The 26197-nt window shown below is 53.8% G+C and overlaps 1 protein-coding gene, 1 long non-coding RNA gene and 1 pseudogene across 36 annotated transcripts in view; 2 read left to right on the top strand and 1 right to left on the bottom strand.

Annotated features, from left to right (window-relative positions):
- Brsk2 (BR serine/threonine kinase 2) overlaps positions 1-18128 on the bottom strand; it is a 53124-nt gene extending 34996 nt beyond the window's left edge. For 33 of the 35 annotated variants that reach the window (XR_015687512.1, XR_015687513.1, XR_015687493.1 and 30 more), the window contains exon 1: positions 17654-18124. Coding sequence is in view for 15 of the 35 variants with exons in the window: in XM_087660220.1 (XP_087516346.1) it covers positions 17654-17747 (94 nt within the window). In the remaining 20 variants the exon portion in view is untranslated. Of the gene's footprint in view, positions 1-17653 lie in introns of all 35 variants that reach the window. The other 2 variants (NM_001419566.1, XM_087660365.1) reach the window with 2 other exon arrangements.
- On the top strand, positions 16717-22445 carry LOC134485203 (uncharacterized). The gene is made up of 2 exons (XR_015647708.1): positions 16717-16947; positions 22155-22445. It is a non-coding gene; the product is annotated as an uncharacterized LOC134485203 (long non-coding RNA).
- Positions 17741-18457, top strand: LOC148007848 (uncharacterized; annotated as a pseudogene).
- Positions 22446-26197: the final 3752 nt, after the last annotated feature.

Genomic DNA, 26197 nt, shown 5'->3' with positions numbered 1-26197 from the left:
GGGAGGCCTGGCTGGACCACCAGGCTTGTAGCAGACAGGAAGGGGCATATAGTCGAGTCCATGCAGTGGCTGCCAGGTGATCTTAGATACTATCCTTTGCTCTGTTTGGGGCCCAAGGAGATCCTGTCCTGTACTGACTCTGGACAATGAGAGCCACATGGTGGTGCCCTAGGCTCTGCAAATGCTGTAGGACACTGTATCACCGTGTAGTCTGGGACCCAGAGCCTAGGCAGGTGATCAGTGTTTTCCCTGGGGTAGAAAGGACCATGGGATCCTTACCACTGTCTCCAACTGAGGAAAGGTCTTCCCACTGACGCCAGCCCCTTCCTCTTTACTCCCTCCCATCTGCCTACGTACTGACTGAGTTGACTACTCTCTTCCACTGGGCCTCATCTAAGGAACCCATACCCCAGTCCACTGACTGTCAGGGAAGATGCAGAAAGACTGGTATACTGGGGACTAAAGGCTGCAGTCCCGAGGAAAGGCAGGTTGGCAAGTTGCTCCTGGGTAGCAAGGCTTATGGTCAATGATGACCTCCCTCTCAGAGGGTGGTGCCCAGCCCAAGGCCTCAGCTCAAGTGCCAAGCTCCCACAGTACATGGGAATGCAACAGCTGGCTAGGGCTGCTTCCCCTCCCCGTGGTGAAAGTTTCCACTGTTTTTGCAGGCATTTCCCTAGGCCTACTAAGAAGGCCAAGTCCCTCTCTTATCTCATCATAAACCAATATGAACTACCACAGGCTTTAATGTCCCACGCAGGGTTGCTGAACCTGCAGACCTACTCTCAGGCTGCCTTTGAAGAAGTCAAGAGTCCTGAGTGAAGGCTGAGCCTGAGAGTGCAGCCAGGTGGGACTCCCATAGCCTAGTTCTACCTGCCGGGTCAAACCAGGAAGCTCTCTGGGGAAGAGGGGAGAAAGGGTTCAGAGACATCTTGGGCATGATCATCAACGTGGTGAGATTGGTGTCCCAGGGAGGCCTTTTCCCAGGCTGCAACCTTCCCTGAGGGTTGAGGGAGACAGAGCCGTGCCCAATGTCAAGCTCTCCCTCATGTTGTTTACTTCAACCCATCAGATATCCAGATGGGGACATGAAACCCTTCCCATCCTATCTGCCATTATACCCCAGGAGCCAGGTTGAAGTGTCTTAAAAAGGAGACAGCCCTACTCCAGAGCCTACTCACAATCTTGGGGGTCAATGGCCTAGAGAGAGGGACTGATGCTATCCCTCCCCCTTGAATGATCCTTGAAGGATCCCTGCTTCCAAATCCCAGTCACCTCATACAGCATTCTCCTTTCTTTCTTTCAAACCTCCATCTGTTGCCATGGTGAGAGAAGCAGATAAGGCAGGAGCATCCAAGGCTCCCCTTACCTTCTTGCCTCCTTCGGTTGGGGCTCTGACCCCACTGTGCCCCAGTCATTGCCCTGGCCACTGAGCCAGTGTCCCTGCTGTGCTCTCACCTACTGACAGCCCAGAAAAGGGGTGCCGGGGACATCATGGCTGGGGCCCGTGGATTATTCCTATGTGGATAACCAGCCCCTAGAGTCAGAGAATATGGCTTCCTCTTTCTGTGTCTACTACCCACAAAATTTTCAAGGGCCCAAAGAGCAGAGGAGACATCCAGAACCCACCTTTGCTTAATACTGGGGACTCAGAACTGTCCAGGACCCAGAGCAGCCAACATCAAGGGCCCCCTGAGACTTGCTGTCCAGTGTACTGTGGTCTTCTCAGCACCGCTCTGAAGTTCTCACCCCCCACAGAGCAGAATGCTAGGCACTTGAGCCTCAGAGACTAGGCTGCATGATGGAAAGGCCACATGACAAGTGGCAAGTCGGGAAGGGGACATGGGCCCATCCCTAGGGCCTTCAGTTCCTACCTTCTGTTTTGAATTGCCGATGGGCCCCCTGAGACTTGCTGTCTAGCATTCCCACCTTGGCTGCATCCTATAGCCATCTCAGTAGACTTGGCTTACAACAGCTACAAGAATTTCAAGCATTCATTTGGTCTTGGATTCAGCACTTAGGTACTAAGTTATCAGCCAATCAGGGGAGCCTACACAGCCTTCACCACAGTGTCCTTGTGTTCTCTGCAACCGTGGCCCACTTCCATCACTGTCATGGTCTGCCCTCTGCCAGCTCACAACTCATTTCACATGGTACATTACCCCAGCCCTTGGGACACCACATTGACCCTGACTTAAAAGTGACTTCTGCAATCCATGTGTGATTGGATAGTGATGTGGGTGTCTCCCAGAGTGACTGGCTGGTGTGGATGGGGATGTGAGGCCTGTTGTATCCAAAGAGCTCTGGTTCACTAGGGGCACGACAGGTGATTCTCCAAGGTGACATAGATGACTGAACAAGTGATGATGAAGGACCAGGGAATCCTGGAGAAACTGTCTTCACCTGCCAGCCTAACCGTGACAGGAACCTAGAGTGTTCAGAATGGTCCGAGACCATGTCAGTTCCTCAGGTTGAGAGACAAACTTCCTGGGAAGGGGGAGCCTTTATGTCAAGGAAGACAAAGGGACAGAGGAATAAGAAAACCTGATTCCATACCAATAGCCTTGGCAGGGCCACCCGCCTGGGGCTAGGTCACCAGTCCAGCTTTCCCAGAGGCTCACTTGTTCCCAGGATCATCACGAGGCAGGTGAAGGGGTTTGACTTGGCCCTAACTCTGTGGCCAGGCTAAGGTCTGCAGGTAGGTTCAGAGCCAATGAACCTAGTGATGTGATGTGGGTGTCTCCAGGTGAGACCCAACACCCCAAACTTGCCAACTGGCTTAACACTCACGGGTCTGGCAGGAAGGATGTATTCAAGCTACAGGACAAGAAGACATGGGTCCTCTACAGCTGTTTCAGTAGCTATGCCCTAGAGTCTGACCCAGGCCCCTGGTATGAGCAATGGCACATGGCGTAGGCACTGAATTCCAAACCCTTAAAGCCAGGATTCAGGATGAGCAGGTGAGCTTCCCCAAGGGCAGACTATAGGTGTGTACAGAAATGGGGAGCAAGGACTAGGCAGAGGAAGGGCTACTAGACTGTAGCAAACTGTAAGCCCCACTATGGAGGAAGCTACGCTAGGCTATACTCCTCAGGCCATGAACTGGGCATCACAGTTCCTCCATGCTAACAAGAGGAACAGAGAGACTACAGGTTGGGTGTCCTAGGAGGAGAGGGTTTGGGGAGGCCAGGGAATGCTGAGCAGGATCCTGAGAGATGGACTCTACAGCTAAAGGGTCCAGGTCCCTGGTACACTCCAAGACCTGCCATCAACACTCCTCAGTGAGGTATCCTGTGAGGTATCCTGTGAGGGAGTTCCACGTCTCCCATTCATGGAGGAAGAGGGTTCAAGTACCTACAGTGAAAAAAACAATCTTTTCTCTTGGTCAGTCAGTTTGGTAGCTGATGTCCCAGCCCCTGAAGAGGCAGCTCAAAGACAACCTTAATGTGATGTCAGTGAAGCCCCATCTGCAGTTAGAGTCCCAGCAAGGCATAAAAACACTTATATCCCTAGAAGCCCACCAGCAGGAAGAGTTGTCCAAGATCCCCACAAGAGACCGCAGCCTCCCCTAGGGAGCACAGTGGGTACCCTTACAGTTCCCTGTGGAGGACAGCCTTCCTCTAGCTCCCTTATCTGGAGTCACATGTTTTATGAAACTGAAATTTATTGGGCACACAAGGAATCTAGCAGGATACTCCTTGTACCCCACTCCCAGCATCCATGCTGGAGCCTTAGCCAGTTCTGGGAACTCCCTTTTTACTGAGCCATATCTATAGAGGAGGGTAGGGACCCCACTCCAATCCCTGTAGTGCCAAGTGATCACATTACATTTCTATTAACCGGTCTCTGCAATTCAATACTGTAAAATTACCCCAACGAGGTATTTTTGATGAATCCTTTATCTGTTCAGTAATTCAATTGAGGGAACCGTTTGTCTAAGCTGGTGTCCTAGTTAAGGAAGCCTTGCTCGTCTTACCTCCCTTGTGCAGGACCTAGGGAAAGGAAGCAGGCGATCAGGCCACTGGTGGAGTCACTTTCAGAGTGAGAGGCCTGCAGACCCCCAGATGGAGAAGGTCCTGATGGAGTAGCACTGTTCTGGAAGGCATGTTTAGGATAAAGGTGGACAGGAGAAGAGGGGCTGGTATCCACACCTAGAGATCCAACACTAGGAACTCCCACTGGCCTCCATGAGGTTGGGATGCATACCATGGAGTGGCAAAGGAGACACAGTGAGTGGCAGTCCTCTGACCAGCAGCTGTCTGGCTTCTGAGAGACAGGCAGGGCAGAGACGACAGGATTACAGTGTGGAGCAGTCTATAATGCTCTAGGAAGGTAGGGGCCTGGAGGAACCACTGTGGACCTAACTGAGGTCTAGACAGACACCACTCCTATGCTTCCGTGTGCTGGCAGAAGTCTGAGTCCTGCAGTTGCTATCTCCTGCTTTGCACCTGCCAGGCCCCACCCCTCCAGTGCCCAAGGGATGGGCAATGGGGTTGCCATGGTGATAAGGTTGGGGATGCCTTCCTTGGGAAACCCCAGGGAGTCTCTTATCATCCCACACACAGGCAGACATGGGAGTTCAGACCTTCACAGACACACCAGCCCTATACATATGTGGGCGTGGGTGTGTGCACACGTACACACACCACTGCATACACCTTCACACAGGCCTACATGCCCATAGGCACACAAGTCTACAAAACACAGGACATGCATGTACATGCATGCTTGCACACACACACACACACACACACACACACACACACACACACCTGCACACTATGACACAGGCCTCTAGACCTTCATGCACCCTCAGATTCCATCCCAAAGCAGAAGAAGGCTCCAGGCCTCCCCATCTGAGCATCCTGGAGTCTTCTTACACAGGGTCTCCCGGCCCAGCAATGGGCCACCCCAATGTCCTCCCAGAAACACAGCCAGTACTAGGGACAACTTGCAAGACCCGGTGATATCCCAATTCCACTTCACAACCACCAACAGTGCCCCTTACAACACCCTCCACAGGCATGCGGTGCCCTGGTAGGTTGCCCTGGGCCTTTTCACCAGCAGAGTCCCAGTATCACCTTGAGGAATGCAGGGTAGAAAAGACCTCCATCCTTAGTCTTTCAGGGACACCTCTGCCCTGTTACTGTTGGCAGCTATGAGAACCAATAGGCCAGCATAGGCAAATGTACTCTCTCCATGCAGGTGGGATTCCTTGCCTGCCTTGTACCAACCCTGTTGTAGGAATCCACTGCAGTGAGCAGCCAAGACAGAAGATTTAACTAAGAGAAAGCTGAGGTGCCCGGCTATCACCGATGCATTCTTACAGCCAAGGAAAAGGAAGCAGCCTGGCCAGCACTATTCCCACGTCTAGAGAAGCAACCTCCCTCGGGGAACCATACACAGTTCAGGGACCCCAGTCCCCCCCAGGGGGACGTGCTGCTCATATAATCAAAGAGACGGGCAGATGGACCCATGCCTGGCCTACAATGCCAATGGGAAGCCCCAGTCAGAGAGGGGAGTAACGCTGAAGCCTGCAGTCACCTGCTGTCAGGGACAGAAACGCTAGCCCCACCCCTGTGCCAGGGCCTGCCAGTCCGTCCTCAAGCAGGCGGCCAGTAATCTGCAGTAAGGTAATAATAGAATCTGCTTAGTGGGCAGCAGGCAGGAAGGACAGGGAGAGGAGAGAGTCAGAGCTTGCCGGCCTACACTGATGCTTCCCAACAGCAGCATCTGTCCCTAAGTCCCATGGAGCTAATGTCCAACTGAGAAACCTGGCATTACTTCCCCCCGGCCACCTCTTCCTCTCCGGGCTGGCACTCAGGCTGGGGGTTGCCCTGTCCTAAGAGCTGTGTCTGTCTTCATTCCAGTCCCTGATGGATACCAGAACCTGAAGTCAGAAGGCCTGGTACTATGCAGTGGGGTCTCTACTCCCATGTCTGACTCCTGGGTCCCAGGTAGGGCTATCTGGCTGGCTATGCCCTCATATACCCACTCTGAATCCTGCAGCTCTAGGAAGGAGTCTCCGAGGAGAGGCTGTGATACAGGAGGAAGGGTCAGGAAGAGTACGGCATTGGGGATGGGAACAGAGCAGGGAAGGGTAGACAGGGAAAGGAGCGGGTATGGAGAAGTGAGGCCTGCACAGAAGAGCAGCCCTGGTGCCTCAGGCCCCATAGCCCCGAAGGGTTTGGGGTTCTGGAAGTCAGGAGGCAAACCATGTGACCCTGGCGAGCCTCCCAGGGTAGCCAGAGCCTGGCTGGAAATGCTGTAGGAAATGCAGGTGCTTCTGAAGGGCTGGGAAAGAGCATTAGCTCTGGAAGCTTCTACCTAGAGAGTAGGTCAAACCACACTGGGCAGCCAAACCCAGACTTGGCAGCAAAAGTAGGCCTGGAGGCTGGCAATTATTTGTGAAGATACCTCCACCCAACCTAGGTATCTACCAGCCAGAGACCAGCTTCAAGGGCATCAGATCAGCACATGTCACACCAATCATTCTGTACCATGGAAAAATGGTACCCCAATCTGCTCAGGACCCACTAGAATTCTCCCTGATGGGATTGTCATCCCAGCACCACATCAAAAGATCCAAGGCAGAGGTCCCCACTGTGGCATATGTAACCAGGGGTGACAGCCATCTGCCTGCCTTCCTGGGCCTGAGAACTGCCACTGACCCGAAACTGACCTAATCAGGTGCCGTATTCCTCCCCTCCAGATGATGATAGGGTATGTCAGAGAGTGCACAGGCCCCAAAGCTGTGTGTCAGGGAGAGCATGTGACAACAAGAGAGGGGCTGGGCCAGGTACTGCTGCAAACTCACTTGCCTGTAGGTGCTAGTGTGTCTAGGACAGTAGGCCAAGCTCTAGGGGACAATGGGACTGCCTATGCATGACCTCTTTCCCCACAGACGCTGGGTCCTGATATCACTGGGTAGTGCTTCAACTTGCAGACTGGGACGGCCCTCGGTGTATCCTCCCAGGGATGGGACAGGACACTGGATTGTGAGCTCACTCACTGGGACAGAGGTATGCCCACCTTAACACACTGTGGCATTTGCTATATACCGTCGGTGACACTAAAAACTAGTTGTAAGTCCTCTGAGATTTGGGGTTTGGCACCCACAATTCTACACTCTGTGATGATCCTGCTTCTTTATAGATGCCCCAGCAGCTGTTCCCACATTAATCTTCTGGCTAGCAGCCTCTTCAGAGCCCCCAAGGCCTCTCCTTATTCCAAACATGACCTGTTTCCAGTCACTACCATCTCCCAGTTAGCCTGAGGGGATGGCAGGGAAGATGGACTCTGTTCAGGGAACCACTGGGGCTGGCCTAGAATCAAGCCGGGAGGAAATGAAAGGCCCAGGCTGGAGAAGCCAGAGGTGAGCACTGGCAACCTCTCACCTCCTAGGGGTAGGGTGCAGGGATCAGCCTGACCTACAGACAACTAGAAGCTGGCTCCCCCAGGCCAGGCCCCAACAGCCACCCAAAGCTATCACATTCGTGAATGCCATCCACCCTTAGAACCATGAAACAAGGGGCACCCAGGAGTGAGGACAGGACAGGCTGCATCTACAGTAAGAGGCCTGCCCCCACTCCAAGATACCAAAAGAAAGGCCATGTCCTCACCTTCCTGCAGTCAGAGACACTCATGGGAGGATCTACCGCCAAGAGGTCAGTGTCAGAGTCTGTGTCAGTGAGAAGCATTCTCCTCCGGAGTCAGCTGGAGGCCTGCACCTTGTACCCTTGAGTATGCAGGCCAGGCCAGGACCAGCAATATGAGGCCCAATGTGTTTAAGTTTCCTCTACCCCATAGCCAGGTCCATGTCCCAACAGCAACCCGAGGCCATCACAAAACCCAAGGCTACACCTGGGAGACAAATATGAAAATTCACCAAAGACCTCCAAGTCCCTCACATAGCTTGGCACAGATAGCTTGGGGACTGAAGACCAACAACTATCAGAAACACCTTTCCCCCAACCTCACGTGGCAGAAGTTGTGGACTTCAGCACAGTCTTGCTGGACAGCTCCCAGATACCCAGGAGTAAAGGCTTAACTTAGGATCTCCAGTCTGAGTGCATCCCCTAAGAAAGACCCAGGAACTTGAGCCTTCTGCACCCCTTGGGCTTGGTAAAGGCTTTCTCTGCAAGCTAGGGTGGGCAGGGGTCACTAGATGTTGGCACCCAGCAGTCAAGGGCTCTCAGTACAGAGTAGGCATGGGTCTGGGGTTACTTTAAAGGCTAATAGTTCCAAGGACCCCTGAGCCCTAACATCTCTCAGACATGTGGACTGACAGATTGAGGAAAGGTATAGTCTTCTAAGTTGCCACAGTTGCATGCATACCCAAGATTCCTGTGCTCTAGAATGAACACCAGCTCACAGGCACTAAGCTTAGCCTCTCCAACAGCAGCTCCAACTCCAGTGAAAATACCCACATTCCCCAGGGGTCCTCCCCACACCAGTTCCCCAGCATCAGTTAGATGCCAGGCAATGTGACCGTGCCTCTCATGGCTCACTGGCTTCCAGCTCCTAGCACAGCCTCCTGAGCCCACATAGAGGCCATAAGTTAGTGTGTTAGCATAAGAGCTCCATGAAGAGAGGTCCTAGGATATGGAGTTTGGAACAAGAGGCCTGGGCAGGCTGGGTCACTTAACTGAACTCCATGCTTACTGTATCCACTGTCATCTGCTGGAAATTAGTATACCCAGAGGCTCTCGCAAAACCTTCACACTCTGACTGGACAGAAGTCCTCCTCCCTAGGGATGGAAACTGTATCAGGAGCCATCGGGCAGGAAAGGAGACTTCTGCCCTGCCTGGCATACAAGAAAGCTCACTCTGAGAAGCAACTCTGTCATACAATTCCATAAGAGTTTGAGAGACACGGCCTGAGCTGGGATGCCATCCTGCTGGCCCCACCTCTACCCTCAGATGCTGAAAGCCTCAGGACAGACGGTGGGGTCTAGGCCAATCCCAGTACTCTCCCTTGAGAGGCCCATCCCACCCAGGCTTTCTGGAGTAACAGATCAGCAGATGAAGTGGCCAATGGAAGAGGTCCAGTCCCAGGAAAGCTCTTTACTCTCATCCCAGTGCTGGGCCAGCTTTTGCTCTAGAAGTCAGAGTTACTGCTAGGAGTGGTAAGAGCTCTGTGATCCTTGGAGTCTCTGTCTTTTTTATATACATACTGAAACATTACCAGGTAGGATTTTTTTCCAAATAAATGGAGTTGAAGCTAAACTGGGTGCACAGTACTGATGGCTGAAGCTGAGCGTGTCAGGGAAGGGAATGCTGTGATTTGGAGACTGCTCTACATCCTCTCTGGACATGCTATAATCCAGGTCAGACCCAGCACAGTTTCCATAACCGCCACAATCCACAGAAATCCCCTAGGGCTGAGTCTGGGAGGATACTCACAGCTGGCTTACTGCTGTAAGTACCCTTCCTCCATGCCCATCAGGCTGGAGCCAGAGCCAGAGTGGGATGAGCTCAATTCAGTAGGAACCCAGGGATTTGCTTGAGGTTCTATGGGCATGTGACAAGAGACGCATTCAGCCCACTCACTAGTCCAGGGCCTGTGAAAATGGTAGAGGTGCCATTCTGAGCGTTAGGAGGACTGGGCCTATGCAGCCTCTTCTTGGCTGGCAAAGGTGACCACAATCCTATCACCTCTCACTGCCTGCTGCTACGCAAACAAGAGCTCCAGGAAATTCCCTATGTGGAAGGGGCCAGCAAGTAGAAGGGCCCATATGTCTTGTTTCTCTTTGTGCCTCAGTCCCCTGATCCCAAGGTGGTCCCTTAGCACAGCGGGGGGCATAGGACTGCTCAGTCTCATGTAAGAATATCCCCCTGGGATCATCTCATTTTCAGGCTCCCACCGACACACAGACAGGGAAACTAAGGCATGGAGAAGAGGGATTCCATGTTGTAGTGTGGTCACTCAAACTAAGCCCTAGAGATAGACCTACCCAGAGACATGGTACACAAACTATGCCATAGGACAGCCATGACCCCAGAGCCTCCAGACAGTTGCAAACACTAAGTGTGGTACCACGGGGTGGGGCTCACCCAGCTCCTAGTGGGATGGACTTGCCTTCGGTGGGAATCAGGTCAGAGGGATTATGCCTGCAGCCCTACCAGTCCATAGGAAGGTGGCACAATATGGCTCCAAAGACCAGAAACCTGGTTTGATGATGATGTGTATGAGATCCTGCTGCTCCCCAAGAACAGCAAATCTCTGTGTCCCTCAATATAGTCTAAAACAAGAAGGGTTAGCATTCTGGGTATTTGGGTCACCCTGGGTATACATACCCTCAGCACCTAGGCTATGCCAAGGACCAGCTGATAACACCAAGACAAGCCAGGCACTACATTTGAGAATAAGGTTGAAGGTGGGTCCTGAAGCTCATTGACCTTAGGGAGGGACTTTACCTGGCTACACAAGAAGCTGAACAAACCCTTACCTGGCCAATGGACTCCAGGCCCAGAGCACAAACAACTCCACCTTAGGGACAGCCTTCTCAATCCTAGCATCAATAATCCCTCAAGGTGGCCAATACCTTTTCTCGGGCAAGGACTTCTGGTCAGGTTGAGAGAACTCTCAGTCTGGGACAGAGGCCACATGCTGAGAAAACCAGTATCCAGGGGCCCAAGAGCCCAGGAGAGCTTGTGGAAAGCTAGCCCATGCGGTAGTAATCCTACCAAGCTGGTTTCGCTCTGGCCACAGGTTCCTGGAAGAGGTTCTCAGGGACCCACATCCATGTGATTCAATCTAGCAACCCTACTCTTTGAGCACTGAGGGCCCACTGGGCATTTCCACCACGACTCCCATCCTGATACTTTCACCCTTGCAAGGGCTGTAGGCAGCTGGGGTGACTGGGACTCCCAGGCCTAGCCGTCCCTCAACAGGCACATTCACAGTCTCCCTGCACAAACCGCCCACGGCTCTGAGCCTCAGCTGACGTGTAGCTGCCCCGACTTGCGTCACTAGCCCTGAGGCAGCTGTCCAGGCTGCCCTCAAGCCTCTGCCCAAAGGCCAGGAAGACCAGCTCTGTTCTCAAGACCCTGAGTGGGCAGTGGCAGTGTGAATATTTCTACAGCACTTTTGTCCTCAAGAAAGCTAAAGAATTTCTGTGCTAGAGCCCCTCAGAGGAACCTTGGAGTCCCATGGGCTCGAAGAACAGTTCTGTGCCCTTTTCTAGCCATTCTAGGACCACAAGGGCCCAAAATTATCCATTTATCTCTGGTCAGGTTCACAGGGATGCTATGTCCACCCAGAGAAGGTGGCTATGTCCTCCTACACAGTTAGGGAGTGGGGACAGCTGTGTCCACCCAGAGAAGGTGGCTATGTCCTCCTACAGTTAGGGAGTGGGGACACTACTCCATTCTACATTCTACATGGATTGATCAGTCACTCAGGAAGATGCTGTCAAACTCTATGCCTGGGTCAAGATCCCAGACCTGGCCTGTGACCAGCATGCCAGAAGCCACCCTCAAAAGGGGGGAGGTTTCTTATCGAACAGATGGACTTTCAGGATGTTGTCCGGCAGGCGGGGCTGGCTCCCAGCTGCTGGGATCCTGAACACTGGCCCTTCAGAGGCAACAGAACAAGGCCCGGACCAAGCGGGCTGGGCCCTGAGTGGTGGCCACCCTGGCACAATCCCTGCTTTGTCCCTGAAGCTGCAGCCGAAGCCCAGCCTCCATCCTGTTTAGAACTCTGGGCACCCTGGCTCATCAGAGTCTCTAGGTAAGGCCTTATGGACGCCTGTGGGCAGCCTGGACATGTTAAGCTGGGACCTGAGTTGCTGGGCACATTAGCTACCATGCAGGTGTGCTCAAGCCTTACTTCTGACCAGGACAGGAAGCTCTCTCATGGACCTATAAACTCCCTACAGAGTAGGGCAAAACAAGGGGCCCCATCAAACAGATAAGTCCATGTCTCTCCCACAGTATTCCCCAAAAGGGCCATGATAGGAAGCTTACTGGCTCCTACCACACAAACCCATTTGTAAATGTGGCCGAAGGCTTAAAGCCTTTCTACTATAGTTAGTAGCCAGTGTACAGCCTCCAGAGTCCACAGCACAGAATTGCCTGCACTAAGTCCAGGTGGGCACAGGACTCCCAGGCATGGCCCACAAAGGACAGCATGCACAACCAGGTGTTAACCTACCCCAGGGACACTCCAAAAGAAACACCCAACTAGGTCATTGTGAAGGTGTCCTCCTCGATACTTTGCCAGAACCCAGACAACTAGGCTTCCTAGTGACTTACTTGCACCACCCTTAGTAACTGGTGGCTGTCCTGGGGAGGACCTGCGTGTCCACTGTGTGGCATAGAAACTGGGTACTAAGGTAGGAAGGGGTTAAATTGATACACTCTCCCCTGGCCCACTCCATAAACACCAGGGAAGAATCTAGGCAGATGGTCAGGGCACGGGGACACACTTGACAGGCTGTGTCCAGGAGTGGGTCTGCCTGGTGCTTCTAACAGGGGGTTGGGGTGGTGGTGGTACAGGCCTTGCCAGCCTTACACTACTACCCATGTGACTAGCTGGGGGATGGGGGATGGTGTCTACACACCAGTTGACACAATGTCTGACCACTTTCAGAGAAAGGAAGGGCTCTGTCTATCTCAGGCAGCCAGGGATATAGTGGGACCTGGACCCCCACAGAGCCTCAGCCCACTACCACCGACTGCTGTGGTGGTTACAGACAGCCAAGTGGCATTCAGCTCTGAGACTGCCTGATGATCTGACAGAAACAAAGCCTAGGGAGCAGCTGCAGGCGCTGATTCTGCTTCGAGTCACGGTAAGGGCTAGCCCTGGACCTACTTCAACGCAGGTACAGAATAGCTCACTCCACTGCTTCTAGATGCAGTTCTCCCCATGCAATGGCAGAACAGGGGCCTAGACACAGCCCACTCTGGAAGCCTACCCTGCATAGGCCTACTCTACCAAGGCTCTGATGTCTAGTCAGGCAAAGTCCATATAGGTCAGGCCCATGAGCTCATCAAGGGAGGCTCTGTGCAGGCACATCCCACACCTTGAGTGAGCATCCTTTCTCCAGCAGACCCCATTCCACATCAGGAAGCTCGCGGATTAATGAAAAGGCCTCCCTGGTCTTCATCACTGCCTGTAACAAGGCAGAGACACGGGTACACAGGGACACAGATGCACTCTGAGCCACCTCAGTGGGCTGGGACAGGATGCAGTTCCTGGGGTTCCCCCACCTCTACCCAAAACACTTACTCTTCAAGCACACCTCCTCTTCCCTAGCCTCTGTACCCCACTGCCTGCAGAAACAGCTCTCAGAGAGAATAGGAACTCCTGAGTGTGAACTGTGGGAGGAGGGCTGGCCATGCCCAGGCTTAGCCACGGTGAGGAGCAGAGAAGGGCAGACGAGAGGCAGGATAGCTGCATGCCACCTGATATGAGCTCTGAACAAGGCAAAGCCTTCTCTCTGTTCCCAGTAAGCACAGCTCTAACGGAGTGCTAGCTTTGAAGCCACAGTACCCTCACCTGTACAACTAGGTCAGATAGCCAGAGCCAGATGTGGGAAGAAGGCTGTGTAATCCCACGAGGGACTCACAGCAGGGACCAGAGGAGCGTGCTGAGTAGTGATCACCAGACACTGCACGCCACCCACCTTCACTGCTGCAGAGGCCACCAGCCCCTTTCCACCCATATTAGGGGCTCTGGGCCTAGGCCCCACACAGCTTGTGTCTCAGCCCCTCACCAGCCTGGCCCATCTACAGGGCCTGAAACAAGACACTCATTAGTTCCTGCTTGACATTCAAAAGTACCTTGGTCCAGCAGCCACCTTTACTCCTGTTCACTCTCTCGCCCTCCACCCACGAACACCAACATCGCTGGTCTTGCACACCCACAGGTGTGCTTCCTGCTTCTCACCTGTCTTCCTCTACACCTGTCTCCCTTCTCACCCGTCTCTCCCTGATCACTTGTCTCTCATCGCTGGTCCTTTTCCCACCTGTCTTTCACCTGTCCTCTGATCAACCCCTTCACACTTCTCCTTGCCACCTCTCCTTGATCTGGTCTCTCCTTGACCCAACTCTTCACCCTTACTTAAATCTCCTTGACCCACTCCCCAGTCGCCTGTCTCTCTTACCCATCTCTCCCTCATCCCACCTGTCTCACCCTCACAGGCTTCTTCTACCCCATGATTCATCTACAGCCTGGCAGTCATCAGAGCTCTCATCCAGCCCCTTAGTGGCCGCTTGAAAGTGTGAAATGGATAATTCGTCTCTCACTGTGGCAGTCCATCTACTGACCTGTGAGCCCAGTCAAGTAAGCGTGAAGGCTGTCCTGCTCATTCCTCCCCTTCTCTCGGCCTGACTGACCACTTCTTGCAGAATAGTGGGCTCTATCATCACATCCTATAGTATGTCTGTGCTGGCTAACTCACCCCCACTCCCTCTCTCCCTCTCTCTCTCTTTTTACATCAACACAGGCTAGAGTCATTTGGGAAGAGAGGAGATCAATTGAGGAAAAAATGAACCCACCAGATTGGCCTGCAGACAAGGCTACAGGGCATTTTCATGATTAATGATTGATACAGGAGGACCCATTCCACTGTGAGTGATACCTCTTGGGTAGGTAGTCCTGGAGTTGCACAAGAAAGCAGGCTGAGCAAATCATGAGGAGCAAGCCAGTAAGCAGCACTCCTCCATGCTGCCTGCTTCGGTTCCTGCCTCCAGGTTCCTGCCTCGCCTTAAGTTCCTGCCCTGACTTCCTTCTGTAATGTGTAGGCTGAAGCAAACCCTTCACTCCCCAAGTTGCTCTTGGTTAAGGTGTTTTGGCACAGCGATAGAAATTCTAACAAAGACAATCCCATGGCCCTCCTGGGCTGTGAGTCCACAAAAGCAAAGTCCTAGTATGGGCAGAAAAGTGCCCTGCTCTGCCCGTGACAGGCAGAACACACTGACAGGCCGAGCAGCGAGGCCACACAACCCATTCAACTCTCCCTCTGGTCCTGACACCACCTGGTTTGAAATATCTCCCATTCCTCTTCCCAATTCACTCTCTAGGGGTACCTTCAAAGGTAAGGACTGTCTCCCATCTCTGCAGGGGTCAAGTCTGGAAGGAACTGGAAAAAGCACGTCTCGGATCAGAGGAAAGTTCTGCTGGAACCTTTGCCAGTGGATTCCCAGTCCAGCCCAGGGACACCTGGGCCTGGAGAGCCAGCAACTCCTGAACAGCCTCTGTTGGCCAGTCTTCCAAGTGTCACTCAGCACCTGGACCCAGGTGGACAATCATCAAAGGGCCTCCAAGGTAGCTTTACAGGTACGCACACACGACCACAGCCACAGCGGTCAGAAGCAGAGGCCAAACACCAGCAAAAGTGATAAGAGAAACTCGCTGGGTCCCAGCCACCCATGTAAGACTGTGCTATTGCCCAATGGGTGGTCTAAGAGAAGAGGAGCATTGGATGCTCCAGAAAGCATAAAGGAGCCACAGACCTCCCACCTCATCTAACTCTATAGAGGCAAGATCTTGAGGTCCAGCTTCCCACAGGCGATGATGGGCTTACACTACTCCACAAGGCTCAATGCCACCAGGCTATGCCCATCCACAATCCCAGGAAGCAGCTTCTATGTGGATAGACAGACACAAGCAACATGGAGCAAGGGTTAGTGTTGAAACAAGCAGGTGGGTAGGAACAGAAAGCCATCTGTGTGTGTGTTCCCAAGACATGTGGTCATGCCAGGAGAAGCCCTCAAATCAGCATGTAAGCAAGGCAGCCGTGGACAGAGGTCTGGCCCACACTCCCTCATCAAGCTTTCCTGGCAAGAACTCTGCCTCTGCCCGATCCCGGTATAACACCTAAGCTTGAGATACAGCAGTTCTGCTGACATCTGGTGCTAAGTGGCCGGGCCCAGCAAACACAGTCAGGATCTACCTACATCCACCAGAGTGACCCTTCAGTAGTAAAGAGGGAAGGCACGTGGGATGGACAGTCCCCTGAGCTGCACACTTGCACTCCTCAGACAATCAGAAGTCCGGACAGGGGATGCATCCCAAGGGCCCAGGAGCACTGTTGCTAGGGTCCTTCTACATCACCCGCCATCACTGTGTCATTAACTATACGACCGTGTAATGCCACAGAGAAAACAAGGAGACCAGCCGCTACCCAGAGTCCACAAGGCACCATGCATCACTCACCACTCTCATCACTCACACACCCAGGGCTTCTTATAACGACGTTTTATTGGGATGATAATTAGATTATTTCACTGCCTCCTGCATTCTGCTGCTCCAGGCTCTTCCCTCACAAACTCCCGTTGCCCATCCCAGGAAACACGCGCATCCAGAACTCAAGAAAACACCAGCTGCCTATGCCTTCCTCTCAGTCCTGGGCCCCTTGCTCAGTGCCTTGTTGTTGACTGCTCAGCTCAGGGGTTGACTCCAGGGTAGGAAGATGTAGCCATGGGGCTTAAAAAAAAAAAAAATCCACCTTTGGTTCAGCGACATCACGGTTACAAGTCTCCAAGGGAACTCAGCCTGGCCCACCTTCTTCTCAAACATCACCTACCACTGCCTCCATGAAGCCCCAGGGGTGCTTGTAGAAGGCTCCCAAGTCCCCACCGGAACCAAACCGCACCTTCCCACTGTCCTCCACTCCCCAGCCTTCACTGGCTCTGGGGAACTTTTTCCAAAGGGAAAGATGTGGGCAGTGCCAATTGGACCTTTGGGCAGCCGGAAGACAGGCCAGTCCTGGGAGAAGAAAGAAAATGGCTGAGTCCCAGCCTCCCACAAAGACGTCTGTGTGAATGCGCCTCGCTGACCAGATGAGGGGGCTGACTAAACCTCACCCGCCCCAGAAAGCTGGCCAAATATAAGGTAGTCGAGTTCACTGCTCATCCATGGGAAAGCTGTGAAGAAATGGAACCTGCCCAGGGAAAGACAGTGAAGACTCTTGGGGAGGTTCATTTCTGCTGTAGGCCCAGGTTTGTTTCAACCGCCAGGCGGTGATGTATGGCCCAAGCCCAGAAACCGTCACCCTCTACCTCCCCAGGGAAGCCCAATGTCGCAGACACTCAAGCTTGAGACTGGGTGCAGAAGAAGGCGCTGTCCAGCTTTCCTTAGTTTCCTGCGCTGTCACCCCCACCAGAATGGGAGGTCCAGGCTAGGAAAGCCAGGCCAGGACCTGCCGGGCGGTGGCTGCTGCCTGGAGGTGGGGGTCATGCGGCCGGGACGCAGCTGCTCAGGCAGCACGCCTATTAACGCGGCAGACGGCAGATGGGCGCCCGCTCGTCCCCCTCCTCCCGCGGCACAATGGGCCCGGCGCTCGCTCGGGCGCACAATGCGGGCCCCGGGCCGCGCACCTGCAGCGGGACTGCCGGGAGCCGCCAGGCCCGGCCCATGCTGCCCCAGTCGCCGTGCGCCCCAGGCCGCGCTGCATGTCCTTGGGCTGCGCCCGCCCTCCCGCAACCAGTGGGCTGAGGGGCTCCACGGCGGGACCCAGGAGTGCGGCGGACACCAGCGCACCGCCGCCCATTGTTCGCGGCCGCGGGGCCCAGCCTGCAGCATCCCTGCTCTGCGGCCTCCTTCGGCCGGGTGGGGCCGGTCAGCACGGTCTCCCCAGCCCCACGGCCGCGCGCCCGCCCTGCATCCCGGCCCCGCCCGCGCCCCCAGCCGCCGGCGCGCACGCACCTGTCTGCCCCTTGCCCAGCGTCTTCTCCAGCCGGTAGGGCCCCACATACTGCGCGTGCTGCGCCCCGCCGCCGTCCTTCCCCGTCGATGTCATCGCTCCCGGGCCCCGCGCCGGCGAGTGGGCGCCCGGGCGCGCGGGCAGGGAGGGGCCGGCCAGCCGTGCGTCCGAGTCCGCCGAGCGCCGTCCGCGCTGACCCGGCCCGCGGCGCCCCCGGGCGGGCCGCGCTGCTCCGCGCCCCCGCCGCCCCCCACGCCGCGCCCGCCGCACCCGTGCGAGGCCGGGCCGCGGGGATGCCTCTCTCCCTCTCCGAGAGGACCCGGCGGGCGGGGGCACCAGGCTTCCGCCGCCACCTCCGAGGCCCGCGCCCCGCGCCCCCCAGCGCACGCCCGTCCGCGGCCGTGCAGCCGAGCCCCGCCGAGCAACCGAACCGAGCCACTCAGCCGAGCCCAGACGAGCAGCCGAGTCGCTTCGAGTGCGGCCGAGCCCGAGCCGAGCCCGAGCGAGCGCCACCGGCTGCAGCTACCGTGACAACTGGTGCTTGCAGCTGTCAATCAGAGGCATGGCCCAATCAGCGCCGTCCGCCTGGACCGCCCCGCCAGTCTCTAAGAGCGCGCTGGGCCGCTGGGCCAGGAAAAGCGAGATTGGGGCGGGGGCGAAGGGGAGGCCAGCATTTGGCTAGGAGCCTCCGGACCGTGCTTTAGCTGCCTGGTGCCATGTCATTAAAACGAATGTTGGAGCAGTGCAGGCAGCAGGCCTTGGGGAGACGTCCATGTGGCCACCTTGGTCTGGAGGTTTCTCCCTGCATCCCTGGGTTTTGGAAGGAGTTTTCCGCGCCTCGCGAGTGTCTTTCATATAAAATGGGGCCATTGGACCGTGGCAGTCGGTTTTGGAGTGTTTGTCACCCGGCGCAGGAGCTCCTCTGCAGGGTGGAGATTATGAGCACTGGTGAAGATATGGCATGCAGGCCCGGGTTCGGCAAGCGGCGTGGAGATACTGCTAGGTTGGGGTGCTGCATTCAGCGTGGGTGCTATGTGCAGTCTAGAGCTCTGAATGCAGGTAGTGATCAGAGGCATAATGTTTTATGCCAGGCGAAAGAGCTGTACACTGCAGTGCCCAAAGTGCCCTGAAAGCCATTCTCCACCTGCTGTTTCTGATCCTGTGGGAAGAAGGGGACAGCGTTTCCTCGGTATGCTGGTAGACACCAGTACAGCAGGATCAATGAACTCTAGCAGAGGCGCTCTGCAGCAGGCCCCCTGGTGCCTCCAAGACTTTGGCTGCAGACACTCTTCTATATTTAAGAGAAGCAGTGAGTCAAGGGGCTTCATGGCACCTACGTAATCCAGAGAAGCCTCCAAAAAAGAGGATGGCCTTAAGGCTGGCAGACCTACAGGACCCTCTTTTCTTTCATGAAACCCTTGTATTTCCTTAAGATGTGTTGTGGAAGGCGGTGGAAGAGGAGAGATGGGGACCAGGCGCAGAACTTTACATCATACTTAATGTATACCTCTGTCAGTCAACAATGTGCTAGGTCAGCAAGTCCTTGGGTGTGAAGTGTCACCTTCGCCTCAGCCACCTGCTTGCCATGGCCCATCCTAGGTGTCACAGGGTGAACTTGAGGAGGGCCCCACTCTTTCCAGCACTATCCGGGAAGGCCAATGAAGAGTGAGGACATTGTGACCCGTCCATATTTCCAATGTAAGAAAGAACCAGCCCTTGAAACAGCTTCCCCTCCAAAGAGCTGGCCTGATCTTTAGCAGCGGTCAGTTTAGGGTTCACTGGTACTAAATGTTGTCCTGGAATGAGCAGTACTATCCTGCTAACAGGGACACACAGGCAGTCACAAAGGGAGAGCTTGGGGCCAATGCTCATACCTCTAGGGGGGTGGTGATTTCTCAGCTGCATGTATTTGGGACCTTGGAGTGGAGTATTCAACGGGATTTGGCCAGAGGTGGTCTATAGAACACAGGCACACAAGAATGGCCAATGATCCACATGAGTCATGAGATACCAGGTGCGTTCTTGTACCTACCCTGCTGGTCACCTAGCCCCTCTGCCTACCTTGCCACCATTCCAGTGTCCTTGGCAGCATTTGGTCTGTAGCTATCTTCATCTAGTTCCCAACACGTTTATATCCAAGACTGTTTTCTCCCTACCTGCTTTCTACCATGTCTGCCTCTTGGTCTCGTCCCCTCTCTCTGGCTGTCCATTTTTGTGTGTTCATCTAACAGGCACCAGGGTCAGGGGTAGCATCTCTCCCCTTGGATGTGCAGCCCTCCCTCCAGGAGCAGCAGTGTCCCTGCTCCACCTACAGCTTTCAGCAGCCTAGTGACTCTCTGGCCAGGACCATCTGGAGCCAGGTCCCAGCCAAATCCGTCCCAGAAATCCTCAACTTCTACAACTGTACAGCAGACCCCACATCCCCCGTTCCCATCTTTGTGAAATCACAAACACATGCTTTGGCCAGTCTGCCATCATCCCAGTTTAGCAGGTCTGATACTGAGGGACATTCCAAGTAATGGCCAGCTAAAAGGCATTGTGACCATGGCTAGTGGGGGACCACTTGTTCCATTGTATCTTGGGGACAGGAGCTGTGACAGGTCTGGTGCTTTTGAGCAAATTGACCTGCTCCAGAGTTCCAAAGGGAGGTCCTTGTTCAAGCCAAGAGCAGTCTCCCTTCCCCTACATCAGTACTTTCAGAATTAGTTCATGTAACTCAGGACCAGATAAAGACAGGCAAACAAACAAACAAACAAAGGAAGTGGAAATCTACTACCAAGGACCTCGTAACAAAAATCCTTAACAGAGCATCAGCAAATTGATTCCAGTGACACATGGTAAGAACGCATGGGGATTTGTAGGGCTTTTGTCCAGTAATGTCCAGTTAACATTTCAAACTCATTTTAGTAGGTTAGGCCATTGGGCCTAGGAAAAAAACCTATAATACACATCATTAAAAAAAAATGTTTCCCCGTGGCCCACCTAGTGTCTGAATGGTCCCAGAGCCCTTAGCCTGAGGGTCTCATTGTAGTGCCTCAGCCTTCTCCACCTGCTTCTTTTTCATTTTGTTTTGAGACAGACTTTTTTTACGTACTAGATGTAGGCTGGCCTTAAACTCACTTATGTAGCCCTGACTGGTCTCAAGTTTGCCATGATCCTCCTTTCTCAGCCTTCCACTGCGTTGGGATTAGAGGCATGTGCTGCCATGCCTGTTTTTGCCTGCCCGGGGAGAGGGGCTAAGAGCATTTAGGAGGACAGCTAGGAGGGAGACAGAAGCAAGGAAGGACGAGGAATGCCTGCAGACCAGGCCTGCTTCTAGTTAACCTGGGCCGATCTGGACACAGCGACGGAGCTGGATAAACCATGACCAAGACCAAGGTTGGTCCCAGGACGAAGGCCACTACTTTGGGACTGCTTTTACAGAAATTCAGCCGTGGGGCCTGAACTTGGGAAGGGGCTGATCCATTTGTGGGACTCAGGGACGGCAGATGGCCAACCTGCAGGACCATGTGGGGTGCAGTAAGAAAGTCCACTTGCCATCACTGGTTCCTCCACCCTGCCTGTGACTCCATTCACATTTGCCCACGAAGGTGACGAGGCTGAGAGAGCACAGCGCTGGCCTTGGGAAGGTTGTGCAGCACTCCGAGTGCGGTGAAGAGCCTGGCTGGCGTGTGGATACCTCTGAAAAGGGCCGCGGATACCGTGCGCTGTGTGCATTTCCCACGCTTTAACCAATTGAAAGCAGGCCGGAAGGTCACATCTTGAAGCCAGAGCTTTTGTTTCTCTCCTCCTTTACTGTCTGGCACATGGGATATCGTCGTACAGAATCTGGGGGCCCCACGGTCAGGGTTCCAGAAGCCAGAGCCAGATGCAGGATTATGGGGAGCAAGGAGAGGAGACATTGTTTCCAAGGCTTCCTGGATCGCTTTAGAGCATTAATCCATTTCCCGGGAAACAGCCCAGCCCCCCCCCCCCCCCCAATGCATTCCCTGGGAGACAGCACCAGGGGGGCCCTCATCCTGGCTCCTTACTGTCTTGTACATACAGTATGGCAAAGCACAGTCTGGGAGTATGCACTCACACTCAGGAAGGAGGAGAGAGGAAGGGGGTTTGCAGTGGCAGTGCTAAGCAAATGAAGCAAATGCAAGTACGGCAGTTGCCAGGAGCATTTCTTAGATTCTCCTCCCTCCACTCCTCTGGAGCGAGCCTCAGAGAAACTGTCCGAGGAAATTGAGCAGACTCTCTGCATGGAGTCTCCCCAGCCCATTGAATCAAGATGGAACTGTAACCTAATACCTTCATCCACCACGTTTTTTGTTTTGTTTTGTTTGGCTTGACCCTCCGTGTATTGACTCATTTAATGAGATGCTTTCTGAGGCAGGGGTGAAGTCCCAGGCAGGAGAGGTGCCTCGCCTTGCGTTCTCATCCCGCCTGCTCTTGCCTGTAACGAGACTATTTATGGTTTCAATTCAGTTTTTATTATTATTGCTGTTTGCTTTTCAGAGTTTGGGGATGTACATCAAGGCTTCTCCCGCCTCACACGCCTCCAAAGCGTTCCTCGGCTGCCGGGGAAGAAGAGCGTCACACTCCTGGCGAAGGCTGATAATTAAAGTCAACATCTCAACTCACTGAGTCAATTTCTTGAACACCTTTTTTTTTTATTGCTAGGTAACCCTGTATGTCACTTCACTATACCCAAATAATTAGTGGGTTCCCCCCCTTTTTTTTCCAAATTTAATGTCTTCTCATGAAATTTACGTTTAATAAAGGTTGCTTTCCTGCCTTTCTCAGGAACCTCCAGTATGGTGTCTTGGTCTTGACCCGACCATTCCTCCTGATGCAGGAGGGTAAGGGGCTGCCTATGGTTGTCATGGCACTGTGTGCGCATTACAGTGCCCCATGCTTGCTCACACATGGAGGAACACAAATCCTGTTTCGCTCCAGCAGTGTGGTCCTTGGACCTCCAACTTCTAGAAGAAGTCACGGGGCCCTGTCTTCCTGGCCCCTCCCTCAAGGTTCAGGGTGGAAACAAAGTCGAGTTGTGAGGCGTAGTCCCACCACAGCCCTGAAGCTAGGTGCACCCGTCACAGCTCCCTGGAGTGATTCCAACAAGAGTGGTTCATCTCTGTCCACCGTGATGCCAATTATGGTTGGGCATAGTTGTGGGAGCTCATGTAGAAACCACAGGCCTCCCTCTCAGATATAGGACCTCTGCAGAGAAACTGTGGTCCAGGTGGTTATAAGGATGCTGGGCTTAGAGGGCTCGCTTTGTGAAGGGCATCTGTGGGCACCCTGTTACTCAGGGAACGGGTCTCAGTGGCCCACAGTTCTCTAGAGTTTGAACTTTCTTCTCCACCCTCTGCTCAGTACTCACTGTCCCCCAGCTCCTCAGTGGTACTCGTATTCATTCAGGTGTAATGGCAACAGCAAGGCAACTTAAGGTCTTCCCAGTCCTCTAGGGTCTAGCCCCACGATCTTGACCTTGACAGCAAAGCCCAGGGATTTTCTCATTGTTGAGGCCACCATCTCCCTTTGTCCCCCTTGTCCCTGACCCTCCGGGAAGCTTTGGATCGTCACAGTGCCTCCTTGTATTTACCGCTGCCTGCCCTGTACATCCATGATCACTGCTTGATCTCCCCCCAACCATTCTGAGCCCCCCTATTCTCTGAGCCTTTCCTCAGTGCTTCCCCAGGACTGGAGTGTACCAGTGTTGGTGTGAATGCCAAGCACACTGTGATCACCTCCTGAGCAATTGTGTGTAGGTCCTTGTAAACCCAGGGCCCAGACCCAGGCCTGTGGGAGGAATGCTGGCCTTCCCTAAGGCCCCCTCACAGAACCAGCTCTGGATCAGTGCTGACATGACCAACAGACCTGCTTGGTTAGTGTGATGTACACAGAGTGATCACAGACTTGCACCTGGCAGACCTTTGCGCTTCTGTCAAGGCTGTAAGGAGAAGAGGTCTCAGGTAGCTTCTCCAGGTGTGGCCCAGGGACAGAGGGACTCCAAGGTGCAGCCTGGAGTCACAGCACTGAGCCACAGCTCAACTGCCCTGCACACCTGTTTCAGCTGCATACATGTTTGTACTGCACACTTCCAAGCCTGAGGTTGTTGACTGTGCCAGACTTTGTCTTAGTGACAGACGAGGGTTCTTGCCTCTCATTCTACCCCAGCCTGGTGACCTCAGGCCACCATCCAGACAAGAATCCAGTGCTCCTTGGCAGTTCTGCCTGTGTCTATTTCCCATAGCCCATTTCTCCTCCTGACAGGTCTTTGAGCCCCAAGGACTAGAAGCAGCGAAAACATCTGATCTTCCTTCGACAAAGACAAACAGCAGACCAGAAGGAAAATTGAGAGCATTTTATTTTCATTAAAACATATCGGATATTAAGAATTGTGTTTTCCTAATCGCCGTGCTGGGCTTGACGCCAGGGCATCTCTGCTGACATCAGCTGTGTGTGGAGGCAGGCATGGCCCATCCCCCTACTGGTTGAGAGCTTTCTGAAGTTGCTGGGAGCTGACACTCTCAGAGGCTACTCTGTTTCCCTGGGAAGCTGGTGTGGTCTAGTGTTAGGGGCATTCATTCGCCACCTGTAGCTGATGCTGTACTCTTGATTGTAGATTTTGGCTTTTCCTTCCACCCAGAGTCGAGAGCCACAGGCATTGCTGCACGTGGGTGCCTGCCAGTGACTAGTCAGAGGGGTCCAGGAGTACAACACAGAACCAGCATGGGGAAAGAGGGGCTGCCCACCAGGTGGTGGCAGCCTGGAGGCTCCTGGAGCCACAGGTTTCCTGAGCTCGAAACAGAGCCCCAGGAGTCAGGTATTGCTGACATCCTACCTCCTCACCTGCAGATTTTGTCTCCTGGCAAAGAGCCTGTTGGGGAGGCTGGGTCTAGGGTGTAATAGCCATTTCATTCCTGTCTACCTTCGGCTACGAGGCTTGGTCCCTCAGGCTTATGGGCCAGTTAATTCACAATGTTCTTCAAGGCTGGAGTGTGTGTAGTGCCAAGGCTAGTATGCAGAATAGTGAGCTAGCTAACTGCTCTAATTGAGAAGAACCAACACTAACCACAAGGGGAAAAAAAAGAATCCCCCATCCCACCCCGATCTCAAAAACAAAAACAGAAACAAGCAAACAAAAAAACTCTCTTGAAGGGAAATCAGTGTGTGTGTGTAAGGGGTGGGGGACACAATCTCTGGGGCATGTCAGAGACCTGGGATGAGAGGAGGCCCCAGCATGCCTGTTTGGGTGATTCCAGCAGACTCCTAGCAGTGGGGGTTATCAATCCTGAAGTGGCCACTTCCTGTAGCCAGGCAGGGATAAGAATAGCAACCCACCCACAAAACCTTCAACCCCTTGTGCCCTGCCTACAGACGCTCAGACAAAGACAGAGCAGAGGGGCAGAGAATGGCCAGCAATGACTGGACCAGACTCATCCCATGGGTAAGAACCAACATATGACACTATTAATGATACTCTCTTATACTTGCAGACAGGAGCCCAGCACAACTGTCCTCTGATAACCTCCACCCAGCAGGATGCAAAGAGCCACAGCTCAGGGAGTCTTGTGGGAGAGTTGAGGGAAGGATTAAGGGACCCGAAGAGGACAGGGACTCCACAGGAAGACCAACAGAGTCAACTAAACCTGGACCTTTGGAGCATCCCAGAGACTGAACCACCAACTATAAAACTGAGCACAGGCTGGACCAAGTGTCCTGCCGCACACATACACAGCAGATGTGCAGCTTGGTCTTCATGCTGGTCTCCTAGCAACTGGAGCGGGCCTGTCCTTGAACCTGTTGCCTGCCTGTGAATCCTGTTGCAATAACTGGGCTGCCTTGTCTGGCCTCAGCGAGAGAAGAAGCACCTGGTCCTGCTGTGACCTAATGTGCCCTGTGGCGGGGGCGGGGCAGACCCAGGAGGCTCCCCATTATCAGGGGGAGGGGCGTACTAGGAGAGGGGGCTTGATAGTGAGATGTAAAGTGAATAAATAAATTAAAAAAAAAAACAAATACAAACAAAAAATAATCTCTCTTAAAATCAGAATCTGGTTTCCCGGACAGCAGAACAGGCCCTAAGATCAGGATGAAGTGCAATTCAGGACCTTAGTCTTTCTTAACCAGCTAGACTGTTCCAGCACAGGGGATCCAGAGTGACGTGTCGTGGAGGACACTGTGGCAGGAGGGGGCCAATGGCTGTTTGTGAGTGAGTGTCTTCAAAACCTCGTAGGCCATGCTGTGAAGCAGCTCTCCCAAACAGTGGCACAAACCCCTCGTTCATGTCGCTAATAGAGTGAAGATCAGCCCAGCAGGCCCAGCTGGGAGACAAAACGGCTGGCCCTGCCATAGGAAAGTGTGTTCCATACTGCATGCTTTACCATTTGGCTGGGGTCCTTAAGGATAGGAACTGGCGGGCAGGTGAAGAGAAGCTTTTCTAGTCCAGGCAACCCCTGGCTCCTGAGTGCAAAATACCCAAGCTCACAACCAAGTCCTGAGAGCTGAAGGCTTACTATTCAACGTTTTAGAAACCACAGACTTACGGTTCT

Source organism: Rattus norvegicus, chromosome 1, assembly GCF_021556685.1.
Source record: "Rattus norvegicus strain SHRSP/BbbUtx chromosome 1, alternate assembly SHRSP_T2T, whole genome shotgun sequence".
NCBI lineage: Eukaryota > Metazoa > Chordata > Mammalia > Rodentia > Muridae > Rattus > Rattus norvegicus.
Note: the sequence above shows the minus strand (reverse complement) of the source record. Positions and strands in the feature narration are given on the sequence as shown.